The sequence below is a fragment of the Myripristis murdjan genome, chromosome 9 (assembly GCF_902150065.1).
Source record: "Myripristis murdjan chromosome 9, fMyrMur1.1, whole genome shotgun sequence".
NCBI classification, from domain to species: domain Eukaryota; kingdom Metazoa; phylum Chordata; class Actinopteri; order Holocentriformes; family Holocentridae; genus Myripristis; species Myripristis murdjan.
Window position 1 is genome coordinate 24,035,855 of NC_043988.1, and position 13,848 is coordinate 24,049,702.

Below are 13,848 nucleotides of genomic sequence, written 5' to 3' on the forward strand. Positions count from 1 at the left end.
GTTTAATCCAAATTCACCAGAATCAAAGAACATCAAAAACATCCACCACCCCTACTCTGTGAAGGAAATGGTATCGTCCCAACATGGCAGCCTCCGTGTTGCAACGCTGCTTGGCTCTAGCTGTCAAAGTTAACTGTAAATCCCCGGGTTTCACAGGTAAATCTTAACTGCTGTGCCAGAGGAATGTGCTGTGGGTTTTAATTAAAAATGTGTGTCACCGTTACCGTCTCTGTTAGCTCGGCTGTCATTGTCCTCAGCTTGATATCCTGCAAAGTGTAAATGTCCCCTGCTCCTGTTGTTAGCTAACGTCCTGTGGCTAGCGAGCCGGCTAGTCACAAATCTAAGGGTCCCAGGCTATTAAAGTCTGTAACGAAGGATTAAAGATATTTTCCCATCCAATAAACTGCCAAATGGGTTAAAAATGGACGTATAAACAGTATTTACATGAGGTAATTGAACGTGTCTTGTCTTTCCAGCAAGAAGATGGTTGCTCTCAGCTGCTTATACAGACAACAAACTGTGGGAGGGAAGAGAGAAGGATCCTCAAAACCTGGGTAAGAGCTGTTTAGCTTCCTAGTGGTGATATTTAAACAACACCCCGTGTCTACTGAGCAGTCTGATGAGCCTCAGTAATAACTGGAGTGAGTCTCCCACATGGATGGGAGTCAGGATTTAGGTGAGCCCATTCGGCTGTCATCTCTCGGCATAAATCCACAACAAAATGTTGGCAGATCTTGCACCGGCTTGTCTGTATTTGGACATGTTTTCCTGCAGGACATGAAGGACAATTCAGGTGAATGTAGTGCAGCATGAATTGCTAGTGGGTGTGTGCATTTAAAGACACAGGGTGGCAGTGTAACGCCATGCAGCCTCGGTGTACACTCACAAGCAGCTTTTCCACAGTGGGGGACACAGACTGGGACTAACGAGAGACCGAAAGCATTATTAATTAATTTTTCAAAGTTTTAAATGAATCATCTCTTGGAAGCAAATGTAGTGTGTGTCAAAGTTTACGTGGCATAAATCAAGTGTGTCTGCCTCACATTGTCCTTTATATCTGCAAAGGACACCGAGCACTATTTCATTTCTTTAAAAAAAACAACAAAAAAAACATTATAATAATTGTTGTCTTGTCTTTTTTTTTAAATTACTTTCAGCTGTTTTGGCCAGCATCATGGACAGAACATACGACAGGAAGCTCGCAGTCAGCTCTCTGACTGTTTCACGGGTAAGCTGCATCATCAGCCCTGATTTACATAGTCTATATTTCAGTTGTGCCCATTGATAAACTAAGTTGACGTTTGGCATTGGGTGGGACAAAGTTGGCAATAATAATTTTCATCGTTTGTCTTTCAGTTTGTCGACAACATATCATCTAGAGAGGAAATCGATCAAGCAGAATACTACCTTTACAAGTAAGGGGAAACTTGGTCTCGCCTTAATTCTCATCGCCGCTTCAGTTTCAGCTGCTTGCTAAATTTTTTTGTGTTGTATCAACGCTGCTTTTCTTGGAGGGGCTTGCCTGTTTAGTTTGTCTGTTTTGGTTTATTTTCAGTCACATGCTTTTCTTTGTTCTGTGCAACTCCAGACCTTTCCTGTTTATGCTTCCTTCTTGAATCTGCACCCATTCTCCTGATGAAAAGATTTAGCAGATTTGCCTGTCGCAACCTTGTCCAGAGTACATTTATTGTCATAATTAGTTGACAGTTAAATAAATAGTTGAAAAAGGTAATTATTGTCATTTGGGTTTTTATCTGTTTTCACATGTGTTTGGGTTCTTTTTCCCTGAGTTGTTAGTCTTTACTTTGCTTGTTGATGCTGTCATGTTCAAAACAATCAGGCAGACTGTACTGATAGCTCTGCAAGCCAAAACTGCTACTATGGACTCACATCCATATATAATTTCTTTTCTCATTCACATCGTCCACATTATTATGTCAGTGAGTAGATCTGTGATGGAAATGACTGAACATCTCATGTTTTTTTTTTTCCCCCTGTAGGTTTCGTCATAGTCCAAACTGCTGGTACCTCAGAGACTGGACGGTTCACAGTTGGATCAGACAATGTCTCAAATACGGGGCCAAGGATAAAGCACTGCACACACTCACAAACAAGGTACACTGCACAGCATGTCCTCTCCATTGATTCTTAATAAACCATACACTGCACATTGGACACTATAGGATTATTGGGCCGATTTTCACCAGATTCGCCCGTCTCAGCAGTCTGAGAGGGAATCCGGATCAGAGACTCGGTCAGGACTGATGGCTGGCTTCATTTATCTGTTAGTGTGAGAAGTTTACATGCTAAGTCTTTACCCAGAGTGACCTGAGCCAACTTGATCACATCAAACATGTTTGATGTTCATGACGCAACATCTGCATGGCCCCTGAATAAATCCTGCAGTGTGTGTTTGGTGATCATAAATTCATTCTTATTAGCAGAGACTACCAGTAATCAGTGAGGGAAAGTTTACAGGGAGGTGAAGCTCAGTCTGCCTGCCCACTATCTTTCTGTTTTGATTTCTGTCTCGTTGGATTGGATTCATTTTGGGATTGAATGTCCTGATGTTGGTGACACTTTGGTATCAGTGGGATAATATCATTTGTGATAAGTGTGTGAAACTCTGTTATTACCTGGTCATCTAATATAAGCATAAGAACAGCTAATAGAGAAAAAAGAAATCTGCAAAATTAGTCATTATGTGTCTAAAGGCCGACCATGCAGTTTGTTATGTTGTAGTAAAGATTGATAATTAGCATTCACTTCTCAAAATAATAAAATTTAGAAATCCCTCAGGAGTTCAGGACATTTCTTGTATCCAGTCATAACCCAAAATATAAGAGCATTTAGCGCTACTGTTTATGTTTTATGTGCATTTGACATTAAAACAATATAGGCATTTTAAAGTGTTACATTGATTCTATGGGTTACTTGTGTTCCCATGAACCAGAGGGGTTTTTATCCTCCATCAGCCTCATTCTTTACATTACTAAACAAAGTGTGTGCCCTCCCGTTTGAAACCACATCGTCTGCCTTTAAAGCAAAATGTTTTCAAAATTGGTTTGGTTACTTAATTGTCCAATACCCGGTGGAGGGATCCACAAGATAATTGTGTGAACTCATGTCTGAGCGTGTGTGTTTGCAGGTTCAGTATGGAATTTTCCCCGATGACTTCACCTTCAACCTGCTCATAGATTCTTACATCAAGGACGAAGACTTCAAAAGTAAGCAGCGTGTTTTTATTCAGAGGTCGGGAAAAAAAAAATACCCAGCTTCCTTACTGAAGTTCAACACAGTGCCCACACATTTTGAAGAATATTCTCTCGGCTCCAAGCATCACTGGGAGTAAGAAGAGGTGTGGCCTTCTGTGATGCTCTGTCAAAATCATTAAAAATCATTAAAAGGTTTCACACATTTCTTTGTTTTTGTGGTTGACAGAGGAAATAAACATGATTTCTGTTGCTGTGAACATGTAGGACAGTAAACTGATACCTTTTTTCCAATTAGTAACAGCACAAGGTTAATAACATGCTTAGTATATTCAGTTTGTCATTACATTTTATCATGATTGTCAAAAAATTAAATGAATGTATGCTAATAAGCTTTTCATTTAAAATCTGACTAATGACCTTTGTCGCATCGTCCTCACTTTGTTATCTTTCCTTTCCTCTTATCTATACTTTCTAATAAAGTAAAAAGGCCTTATAATACCTAGGTGTTTGAAGAGCTTAATGAAATCATATTAACAGCATTGTATTATTTATTTCTAAACTTAATTAATTTAGCCCTTATCAAAAGGAAGGGTTGAGAAATGCTTTTTAAAAAAGGAATGCAGAAGAAATAGCAATGGTAATGTATGCATAAAGAAAAATAAAAGCTATAATGTTAAAGTGGCCTGTATGGTTTTGCTTTTATCATTCTCAGATGCGTGCGCTGTAGTTGAAGAAGTGATGCTTCAGGAGGCATTTGACCTCCCCTCCACACAGATCCTCTCTTTGTACGCTCTGGGCAACTACCTAGCAACCAAACCCCAGCTCACTGTGAGTGAAACAGCATCCAAAGGTCAAACTGGAGCAACAACAGAGATGACATGAACCCTGGAATGTCTAAATTCTGTGGAAAGCATTTGCTGTTACATGTAATAAATTGGGCACTACATTAAAGTTAGCAGCTTCCTTGTATTGTCAAAAATAATATATGAAAGGTTTCATATACATCAATATTTCTGGTGTGTTGGGTTTCAAATTGTGGCCCATCATGTACTTTGCTTTCATGTCAGCAACCGTTTTGTGTGCATCAGTTTTGTTTGTTTTTTTTTTCATCTTATTTTGACTTAACACTTATCATATTGAAAATGGATCGATATGATGGCACAGCCTCCAAACTAAATAGATGCAGCTGTGCTTCACTGTGTTCAGGTGGCAGAGGAAAGGGCACTGGGAGCATCGCTGCTGCTTGTCGGACTCAAGCAAGACAACACCGTCGGCTTCACAGCTCAGCTTATTGGCAATGCCCTTTTAGGTGTGTATCTGACTTCTTGCTCCCGCGCAGCCTTGTCTTGTCACTGTGCTTAATTCATCTAAAGTGCTGTCATTGTGCCCTGTCCAGGCAAGGTGGAGATGCTGAAGGGCATACACACTGTGTTCAGGGGGATGCCGCTTATCTGGACTCACGGATATCTGGACCGAGCCCTGGCAGTCATGGAGAGAGCGGCTGCTGTGCCTGCTGATGTCAAGATATGCAAAGACACAGTAAGGACAAGAAATGAACGTTCACAGCCAAGGCCGACAGCTCTTCTGACATGCGTGTGTGGTCGGTTCAAGCAAAAAAGTCATCCAGACGGAGGGAAACATGCTTTCAGAGCCTTTTATTTATTTAATCAGCTCATTAACAACAGCTTCCAAATCTTCTTTAGGGTGTGTTTAATCCCCTCTCTTCCCTGCGGGGCTTGATTTGATAAGTTATTTCTGCATCTCCTGCTGTTGTCACTATCACAGATCACACTATCAAGCTCAATCTGCATTAAAATGTCTTTGAAATGGGATTCTGTATTTAATGAAAATCCAACATAAATTATAGGATGTGCCTGGACTGCTCTTAGAAACAGATGAAATAATAAAATTAACAATTTGCAACATTGCACACACATGCACACGTGTGGTCGAGGCAGACTGCTGTTATTTTCCAGGTGGGGTGCATGACACAGACCGAGTGCTCGTCCCTTGAGACGGACCACACATGCTGTCATGTTGGTGTTATTTTTACATATATGCACGTACACACATCCGGATGTTGCGCCTCTAATCCGGCCTGTGCTGTCCAGTTCAATAGTTCAGGTTTGTCCGCATCTAATGAGATTCTGAGCCCGGAGCACCGCGGCCGTCTGGGAGAATCACTGCAACGGCAGCGTAACTGTTTGTGTCAGACAGCAGCACGGCAATAATACGGACAGAGCAGATAACACCTTTGGACAGAGGAGAAATATTAAAGCTCAGATGAAGCTGCCGCCTCAGGTCATAGTTACCTTGTTAGGTGCCTAGTTTCTGTTATGTCGTTTGCTGTTCTCCAGCTGTGTGCTCCTTGCTGCTTATGCTGCCTATTCTGGTGATGGGTTTTCTTCAAATCGTGAAAATTTTCACTATAAAATGATTTATCATCAGTCCAAAGAGGAGTTGCTGACAAGGAAAGATTTTCAGAATTAACTCACATTGCAAACTGTATGAATTCGAAGTGATCTGACCACAACCCTGGTTTACTTAATTCTGTTTTCCTTTTTTTTTTTTTGTTTTTTTTTTTTTTGTTTCTGTGCTTTTTCTCTTGTAGCTGGACTTTGTGAATGATTTGCTGCAGGATCTGTCCTCTGCCTCCGACTCAGACTCCTCTGGAGGGGAGGAGTCAGATGGAGAGGACAGGAAAGACGGAGATGCGGTAGATGAGGACGATCAGGCGGAACAGGCTAAGCTCCCTCACTATGCCAGCAGGTTCAAGGTTGGTTTGTGATTACAACAGATGTACTTTTGTTGTTACCAGTCACTAAAATTAGACCAATCTTTCCTGTCAGCCTACTTCTTATAAACGGGCAGTTAGTAGTGTTTCCTGTCCTGGCATCCAACCACTAGCTTTGTATTATGAGTTAGACTGATATTTTGCTGATGTAGCAGCCTTGTATTAATTATCAAGGCTCATTATCAAAAACAATCTTAAACCCTGCAATGAAATTTGATTTTCTTGGTATGTTATATTTACGCTTTTTACATTTTCAATAATGGTCTTTGTAATAATATCAAACAAAAGGCTCTCTCCATAAACATTTTTTAGGCTGTGGTGCTGGGTGGAAGGCCCTGTGGTGAACTAAAAAAAAAAAAAGAAAATCAGAGCACTTGCGCACTATTTATTCGAGCCGCCTAAGTATCCCTTATTATCTGCATGTCCAGACCTTATTTTGTTTAGGTTTGCAACTGGTGGAGAAAATTGAACATCACTTTTTGAGATTTGAGTTTTAGCTGAGCTTGGGAATTTGAAATGACTAGTGATGGTCTGAATACAGTTGAATGGTGTGAATGGGTTCATATGAAGGTTGCACCAAATAATTTGAATAGAATAACGTCACTGTTACACACCTTATAACTGTTTGCGTTCGCCTCCCTCCTGCAGGAGCTGAGCAGCCAGCTGGAGGCTGTGGGTAAAGTGGACGCTGCTTCCTTCCAGGCTTTAGTATCTGCTCTGGCTCAGCAGAGCCTGGCTGCGGCTGAGAAGCCTGACTTGGAGCAGTACGAGAGCAGGATGCAGGCCTGGGAGGCTGAGAACAGGCAGCTGATCCAGAGAGAGAAAGAGATGAGAGAGAAAGCAGAGCAGGAGAGACAGGTGCGCTTGGCTGCCAAGGCTGCACAGCAGATGTAGAGAAACTGTCAGAGATGAAATGATAAACCTTAGATCAGTGAAAGCATTGTCCGTTGACTATACACATTGAAATAATGTATGTCTAAATATTATCTAAACTGTCAACTGGTCATGTCAAAGATCTTACTTTTGTATATATCATTTACTGTGTGTTTCCATGATCATCGATAGCCCATTTTCATGTCTTTTCTCATCAATTATTTTGGGCAAATTAAAATATTCTGTTGTCAAAATAAATTTCATTTTCACTTCTTTCTTATCAGACATTGTGTCTCACGTTTACTCTTCCTGTTGTGGACTGTTGGATGATATCATTACTGGTGCTTAGGCACACATCGATTGTTCAGCCCGATGGTCGAGTGAGCTCATGTAAGCAAAAAGGGGAAAAAGCCAGGGAAAGAATCTCACCATCACATCCTCCCACTCCTTTTCCTCTCTCCCTGCAGTTGTGTGTGTGTGTATGTGTGTGTGTGTGTGTGTGTGTGTGTGTTTGTGTAAAGCATCTTTGAGAGGAATACATTTTTTTCAACAGAATCACTTCCATTCAGCACAAAGCAAAATAAATCCTGCCATCGAATGCAGTAAATCCTGATAATGGTGAGCATGGAGAGGTGCGCTTTTGTTTTGAAAGTGGTCACTTCTCTTTAAAATGCCAAGATAAAAGTGCAGCATTAGCGATCAGCCACAATAAGAACATGCACTGGTTAAAAACAGCACATGCTCACTAAGTCTCCCTTGTTTAGGTTCTGCTATGTAGGGAGATAAGATAATAAATCTTTGCAGGGAAAAAATGCTGTTGTGGAGCACATAATGTGTTCATTCCACATTATGTTGCAGCTATTCAGTATTCATGGCATGATCTTGGGAAACGGGCTGGTATGCAGCCCAGGATGAATATAAGGCACAAAAAACACTAAGACACAAACAAGACCCATTGTAATCCCTTGGCTCCTCGTCGACTGCATTTCTCTGAGCTGCTCTTCGCTCACAGTCCTAATGTGTACTGATGAGTTTCAAAATTAAATATTTTGATTTCAGAGTTAAGAGTTTCAATTGTACTAAAAATGTTTATCATTCAAAAAAAAACAAAAAACATTACTAATGTTATGCTTTAGATATCATAATACGTAGTAATCATTTCCTCAGATTAAAAATATTGTCCAAAAACTACATGGCACTTCTATCCCTGTCGCCTATCCCCACTTTATTTTCAGCAGTCAGTCTCCTCCCAGAAATGGTAAAAAAGTTAACTCTGTTCTTGGAAGTGCAGTGTTCCCAGTGCTCAGATTTTGTTGAGGAAAACTTTAACACGAGAAACATTAACCCAATCTTTTAAAGACAAGAGGTGAAGCCTAATCTAAATTTTGGTGGGCCAACAGGAAAATAATACAGTGTGAAATGCAATTAATTCCTGTTAACACAGAGTGAAACGCATGCCAATAGTGTCACTTTGCAAACAGCTCACAGAACAGATTACTTTCTATGAGTAAGCCCAACACTGCTTGCCAACTCTGTTAGAGGCCATTCATCTCCTGCAGCCAGAGATGATGGAGGGTTTCTCTTGCCTGCTGATGTGTGATTTCATTCATTATTTTTCTGCAGGCAGCGAACTGATGGCTTGTGGCTTTGAAGGAAACATATTAAAGGTGACAAATGTCTTCTAATTGGACTGCCTAATGTAATTCCACAGGTCAGACATGGATTCTCAGGCATGGACTACTCTTATGCCTACTCTTCTTTAGGTGTTTGCACAAAGTGGAAGCTATGGACAACCTGCTGGTAAGTCATACTGGTGTATAAATTGTTCCGCAACAGTTTTCGCCTTCTGTCTCGTGGAGTCTACAGAAGGCTGTGTTGGTCTGTGTGTAACTCCAAGGCTGCGTTTCCTGAAATCGATGGCGCGGATTGGCATGAAATTTGGTGGACACGATCATGCTCCCCGGAAGATGAACCTTCTCGATTTCCATGATCTCACCTCTAGCACCGTCCTCAGGCCAAGCATCAAATTCGTACATGAGAGCTCATTAAACCTAATCGGCAGATTGTCATGATATTTGGTGAATGCATAAAAAAAAAGATAAATTTTCTATGATTTTGATGACCCCAATACCTTTCCTTTACTGCCACCTTCAAACCAAAATGTCAAATGTGATATTTCAAAAGCTGTTGGGCAGTTTGCAATGAAATTTGGAAAACACAGGACAGTCACAGTGGAGAGAAACTGGAAAGACATGCAGCAAAGGGTCTGGACTGGATTCAAACCAAGGCCACTGCAGCTTAGCCTTAGTTAGTGTCCAAAAGCTGGTGGTGGTTTTCAATAAAATTTGGAAAGCACATTCATATTTCTGAGAGGATGAACCCTGTCAACTTTGACAACCTTTCGTCTTGTGTCACCCTCAGGCCAAAAATGTACATCCTCCTGCTGATTGCATTCCCCCAACAGGCACAAACACAGACAGATTACAGATAAACTAGTCATCAATAATCTCTCTGGTCATCACAGTAAACCTTTAACCACACGTTGCACATGTTTATGATCAAAGGTACAAGGTGCAACAGGATGGTTCAATAAACTTTTCTGTTTTGTAAGGTCAAAATGTGTGAGTGACATTTTGGGGTAAATAAGGACAGGAGACATTTTGCCATTTAATCCCATCAAGGAAAAATATTTGTAGACTAAATTCAGTGACTCTACAACTGTTGAGCATGTACCTTGGCCCATAGAACATACAACCTGTAAAAGCAAATATTGATGTATTGATTTTAGTTTTACCTGCAGTATTCACTGTGTTCGATTCTTATTTGGAGGATGCAAAATAGATTAATGCCTAAAAAACAAAACATTTTAGGTGAGCATGAGCATAATCATCAGCCCCATTCCCCAAATTTTATTTATTTATTTATTTAGTGATTACCACAGCGGACAATAATTTCCTATCTCCCAGCAATATACTACTTTATTTCTACTTTAATCTGCTTTACTCCACAGGTTGCTTAAGCCCAGGCCATTTTGTCTCTGTCTGCCTATGATATAGATTTTATCCCAGTGTAAATTGTTTAATTACATATTTTAGACAACACATATTGTAATACCTCTCGCGAATGTGTCATTAATCATTCACTTCTAAATTCTTGTCCATGTCTTTTCATCCTGGCAGCATGTTTCACTCACGCGCGCACAATTTAAGTCACTGACGCAAAAGTAACAAGAATATTGACAATGTTGCTGTCAGCACACAGGGTTTTGGAAGGTTTTTAACAGGCTGGCATTTAGGATGTGTGACCAAGGTGTGCTAACACAGCCTGTGAAGTCAATCAGGAGAGATGTCTGGGGAAAGTCAGGAAATTGGGCATCCACATCAGTGGTTATTTGATGCGCCGACCTCTTTAAGTGCTTTAAAAGACCTGCGAGTGTGTGTGTGTTTTAGTGGAGGGAGAGGAGAAGGGCATTTGTTGGAAAGCCTGCAGACGGCAGTTTTCGACTATTTCATGGATTGTTTGCGATGTGTAAATATTCCAAACTCAGCTAGAGAAGAGAGATGCATTAGATATGAGACACAGACCGCCTGGTTTTGCACAAGCCGGTCACTCAGCAGTGGAAACCTTATTTGTGGAAGATGCTTCTTCAACATCAGTTTTGTCATCATCATTTCAGCTGGATGGAGAAGAATTTATAATTAAGTCAGCATATTATCCTTATCAAATGATTAGCCACAGAACATCCCACCCACTCAGAACAGTGTGTTCTACCAAAATGCTTGACTCACTAGTTCTCCTCTTGGTTGATTTTTAAACCTTTGTAGTAAATATTTTGTGTTCTTATGCAGGGAGAGATCTTGTGGAAAAGAGTTTTTTTTCTCTTGTTTCTGTAAACATGCCATGAAACGATTATTCATTAATTCATTCATTTATTCAAACCGTGTATTCAAAAAATCATTTAGGTTCCCTCATGAGCAATGATGTCAAAATGCAGAGAAAGACAAAAAAATTAAACAATTCAAAAGAGAACAATACTTGCTGAAAACAATTATCCACTGAGGTGAAGCTCTGTAACACAGTGGGACATATATTTTGCACTTATTTTCTACTTTTATTTACTTAAATACAACCTCTGTTGTTTTTTCTGTGCTGTTTCAAATCAAGAGTCCACATGGTGCAGTCTTGATTTCTGATTTATAGATGCCATTTGCATGTGAGATGGCAGACCACTGTCCCTCTGCGGGGTTTTAGGAAACAGATTACAGGATAAGATAATGCTGGTTGTGTTGCTCTTGGCCAGCCTGCCCACTGTGTGACTGTCTCTAGAGGAAAACACAACGTGCATTAATCTTTTATTATTCATCAAGGACAGCTGCTATAGCATTTTAAACTCTGCAGAGAGATAAGTGGAAACAAATAATGTCTAATTTACCTGTCTATTAGTTCTGAGGATGCGCATGGCTTTTATGTGTTCTGACACAGCTATATTGCACACATATTAACATTAATAAAAAAGACAGACATGAAGACATAATTAGAAATGAGATTACTTTGCTGTGTAATTCATTTGCCCATTATTTTCTCATTATGAAATAAATAAAAAAATTAAAAAAAAAAACTAATGAAATCACCACATAGGGCAAACCAATGAAACCATCACACAGAAAAAGGACTTTGAAGTAACAAAATTCTTTCAAAGACGACAGCACAGGCAGGTGATATAAAGCTCAATGGCAGTCATCAGCGTGTGTCAGCATTAAAACATGTCAGTAAATTGTCACTGTTATGCCGTATGTGGCTTTTCAAAGCAGCATGAAGCAATTAACAAGCCCCCAATCAACTAAACAGTTAGCATCCGATTTCGTGCCCAGCTGTGCGCCGGCCCCAAAAACTAACAAGAATAAACACACACTCACCAGAACAGTGGGTGATCGCAGCAAAACTACGGTCTGAAACACTGAGTCAGCACCTCTGTGACAAAACTGGACAACTGAGCAATGGAAAGAAGGAAATTGGCCTGATGAGTTGTTTTCCATCCTTGCATGTGTATCAGTGCAGGTTTACGTTTTACATGTGGAGAAAGCCAAAGCACAGCCACAAGGTCTGGTGCCAGCTGTTAGACATATTGGTCCGTCTGTAACATATGGGCAGTCGTCTCATGGGCGTCGTTAGGACCACAGATGACCAGATCCAGATTAAACTGTTCCCTCAAGATGTTCCCACATTCAGGATGTTAATGCCCTCCGACACACACTGCTAAACAAATTCATAAGTGGTTACACCATCACTTCCACTGCATCCCCGATCGCCAGACTTCAACGTCACTGAACCTGTATAGGAATGTCTGGAAAGGGCAGAAAATTTCCTCCTCCATTGTCTCTCAAAAAACTGGGGGCTTGTCTTTGTCAGCCATGGTCCAGTATCCCTCTACTTACAGTTCAGCACTTATATGACAGCACTCAGAGGAGCTCTGAAAGTGTTCTGGTGGCAAAAGGGGGGCCAAGTCCTTCATAGACACAAACTCAGACATTGTTAGGTGTTTTCAATATTTTGCACGGTCCCATACCCCTTGACCCCTCAGTGCCGCAACGTTTTATCAACAAAGCTTTGTGAAAGCGCCGTGGATTGTTGTTGCATGATGTAAGTCATGAGCTTGCAGCTGCTCCCAGCCTATAACAGACACAGAACAGCTGGCCCTCTGCTCTGATGATGGAGGAGGGATGTAATTCCAGCCTAAATCAGAAGTAGAAATCTCCATATCGCCACTTCTGATCACTAAACTTTTTTTATACCCCTCAAGTCCCTAAAACAAAAATAAAAATAGAAATGTTAGTCCTTGTTGCATATTTTATACCTTGAATATCAGGAGCATGGAAGCTGGTAATAAAGAAAAAAAATGCCGGCATGCGTGTCAGAGGTAAAAAGGCGCAACCAGACAAAAAAATAAATAAATAAAACGAGAACAAACTAATTGCATCAAAAGAGCAATGTATCAGACTTGATTATTGAGATATGTCAACAATAGGAGATGACTTCATGAGAAATTAGTTTCATAATATGTCATTACGCGACCAACAAGATTTAAATCGCTTTAATGGATACTACAGACTGCCATCTTCTGTGATCATCATCTGATTCATAAACCAAGCACATTCCTAACTGCATTACTACAGCTCCAAGTTTTCTATCATCCGACAAAAAAGAGCACTCATTTAGGCAGAATGCTCTTGCTGGTGCTTTTCACGACAGTCGGGGTGCATATAACCCAAACCCAACTTGCCTATCTATCTCTTCTTCTGTGTATAGTGTTTACAACAGTAATTTGAATGTAACTGTAGGAAGCCATTCAGTTATATGCATTTCAATGAGCCGGCACAGCAGGAACCTATAAAGAGCATTAAGCAGCCCCAAAACTAGTTCACGCACGCAGTAGCAGGAATATAAATGAGCTGATTAACTGGGATGCAGAGTAAACAATTTCTCCTTTTCAGTAGGTCTCATTTAGCTGGGCTTGTGTCTTCTGGTTTGTTCCTTTGGTTGTACACGATTTCCTTAATTTATGCATTATCAGCAATAGTGCCCTGCGTGCTTTTTTTCCCACTGCGTTCTGTCCTGAGCAGCCTGACCCTGCAGTCGTGTAAAGATTAGCTATAACTGCCCCTAATATAGCTTCATGGTGATGTCGCTGTTAATGATTACCCTCAAGTCTGACGCTGCAGCCGGTGGTCCAGTTGGACAACTTGCAATAGTACTCACAGTCTCCCCACAGATCCTAAACTGTTTGAATGAATTAAAACCGGAGGGGTATCTCCCCGTGATGCTGCTCTTTAACTGAGTCAAACAGTTTATGTCACACCCTCTTTAGGGATAAACTGTTGTTTTAAAGCATCGCATGCGCAAGCTGACTTTGATGGAGACTGAAGAAAAGTGTTATGTCAAGAGTAAAACGCATGAGATCACGTCATG

At 40.6% G+C, this 13,848-nt stretch overlaps 1 protein-coding gene across 1 annotated transcript; it reads left to right on the forward strand.

The window, feature by feature from the left end:
• Positions 1–26: 26 nt before the first annotated feature.
• mrps27 (mitochondrial ribosomal protein S27) lies at positions 27–7,167 on the forward strand. The gene is made up of 11 exons (XM_030059174.1): positions 27–156; positions 477–554; positions 1,158–1,228; positions 1,357–1,415; positions 2,001–2,115; positions 3,149–3,227; positions 3,928–4,043; positions 4,422–4,524; positions 4,612–4,754; positions 5,827–5,991; positions 6,658–7,167. Exons 1-11 carry the CDS (start codon positions 84–86, stop codon positions 6,901–6,903), a joined length of 1,248 nt encoding a protein of 415 aa, XP_029915034.1. The 5' UTR covers positions 27–83; the 3' UTR covers positions 6,904–7,167.
• The last annotated feature ends 6,681 nt before the right edge of the window (positions 7,168–13,848 follow it).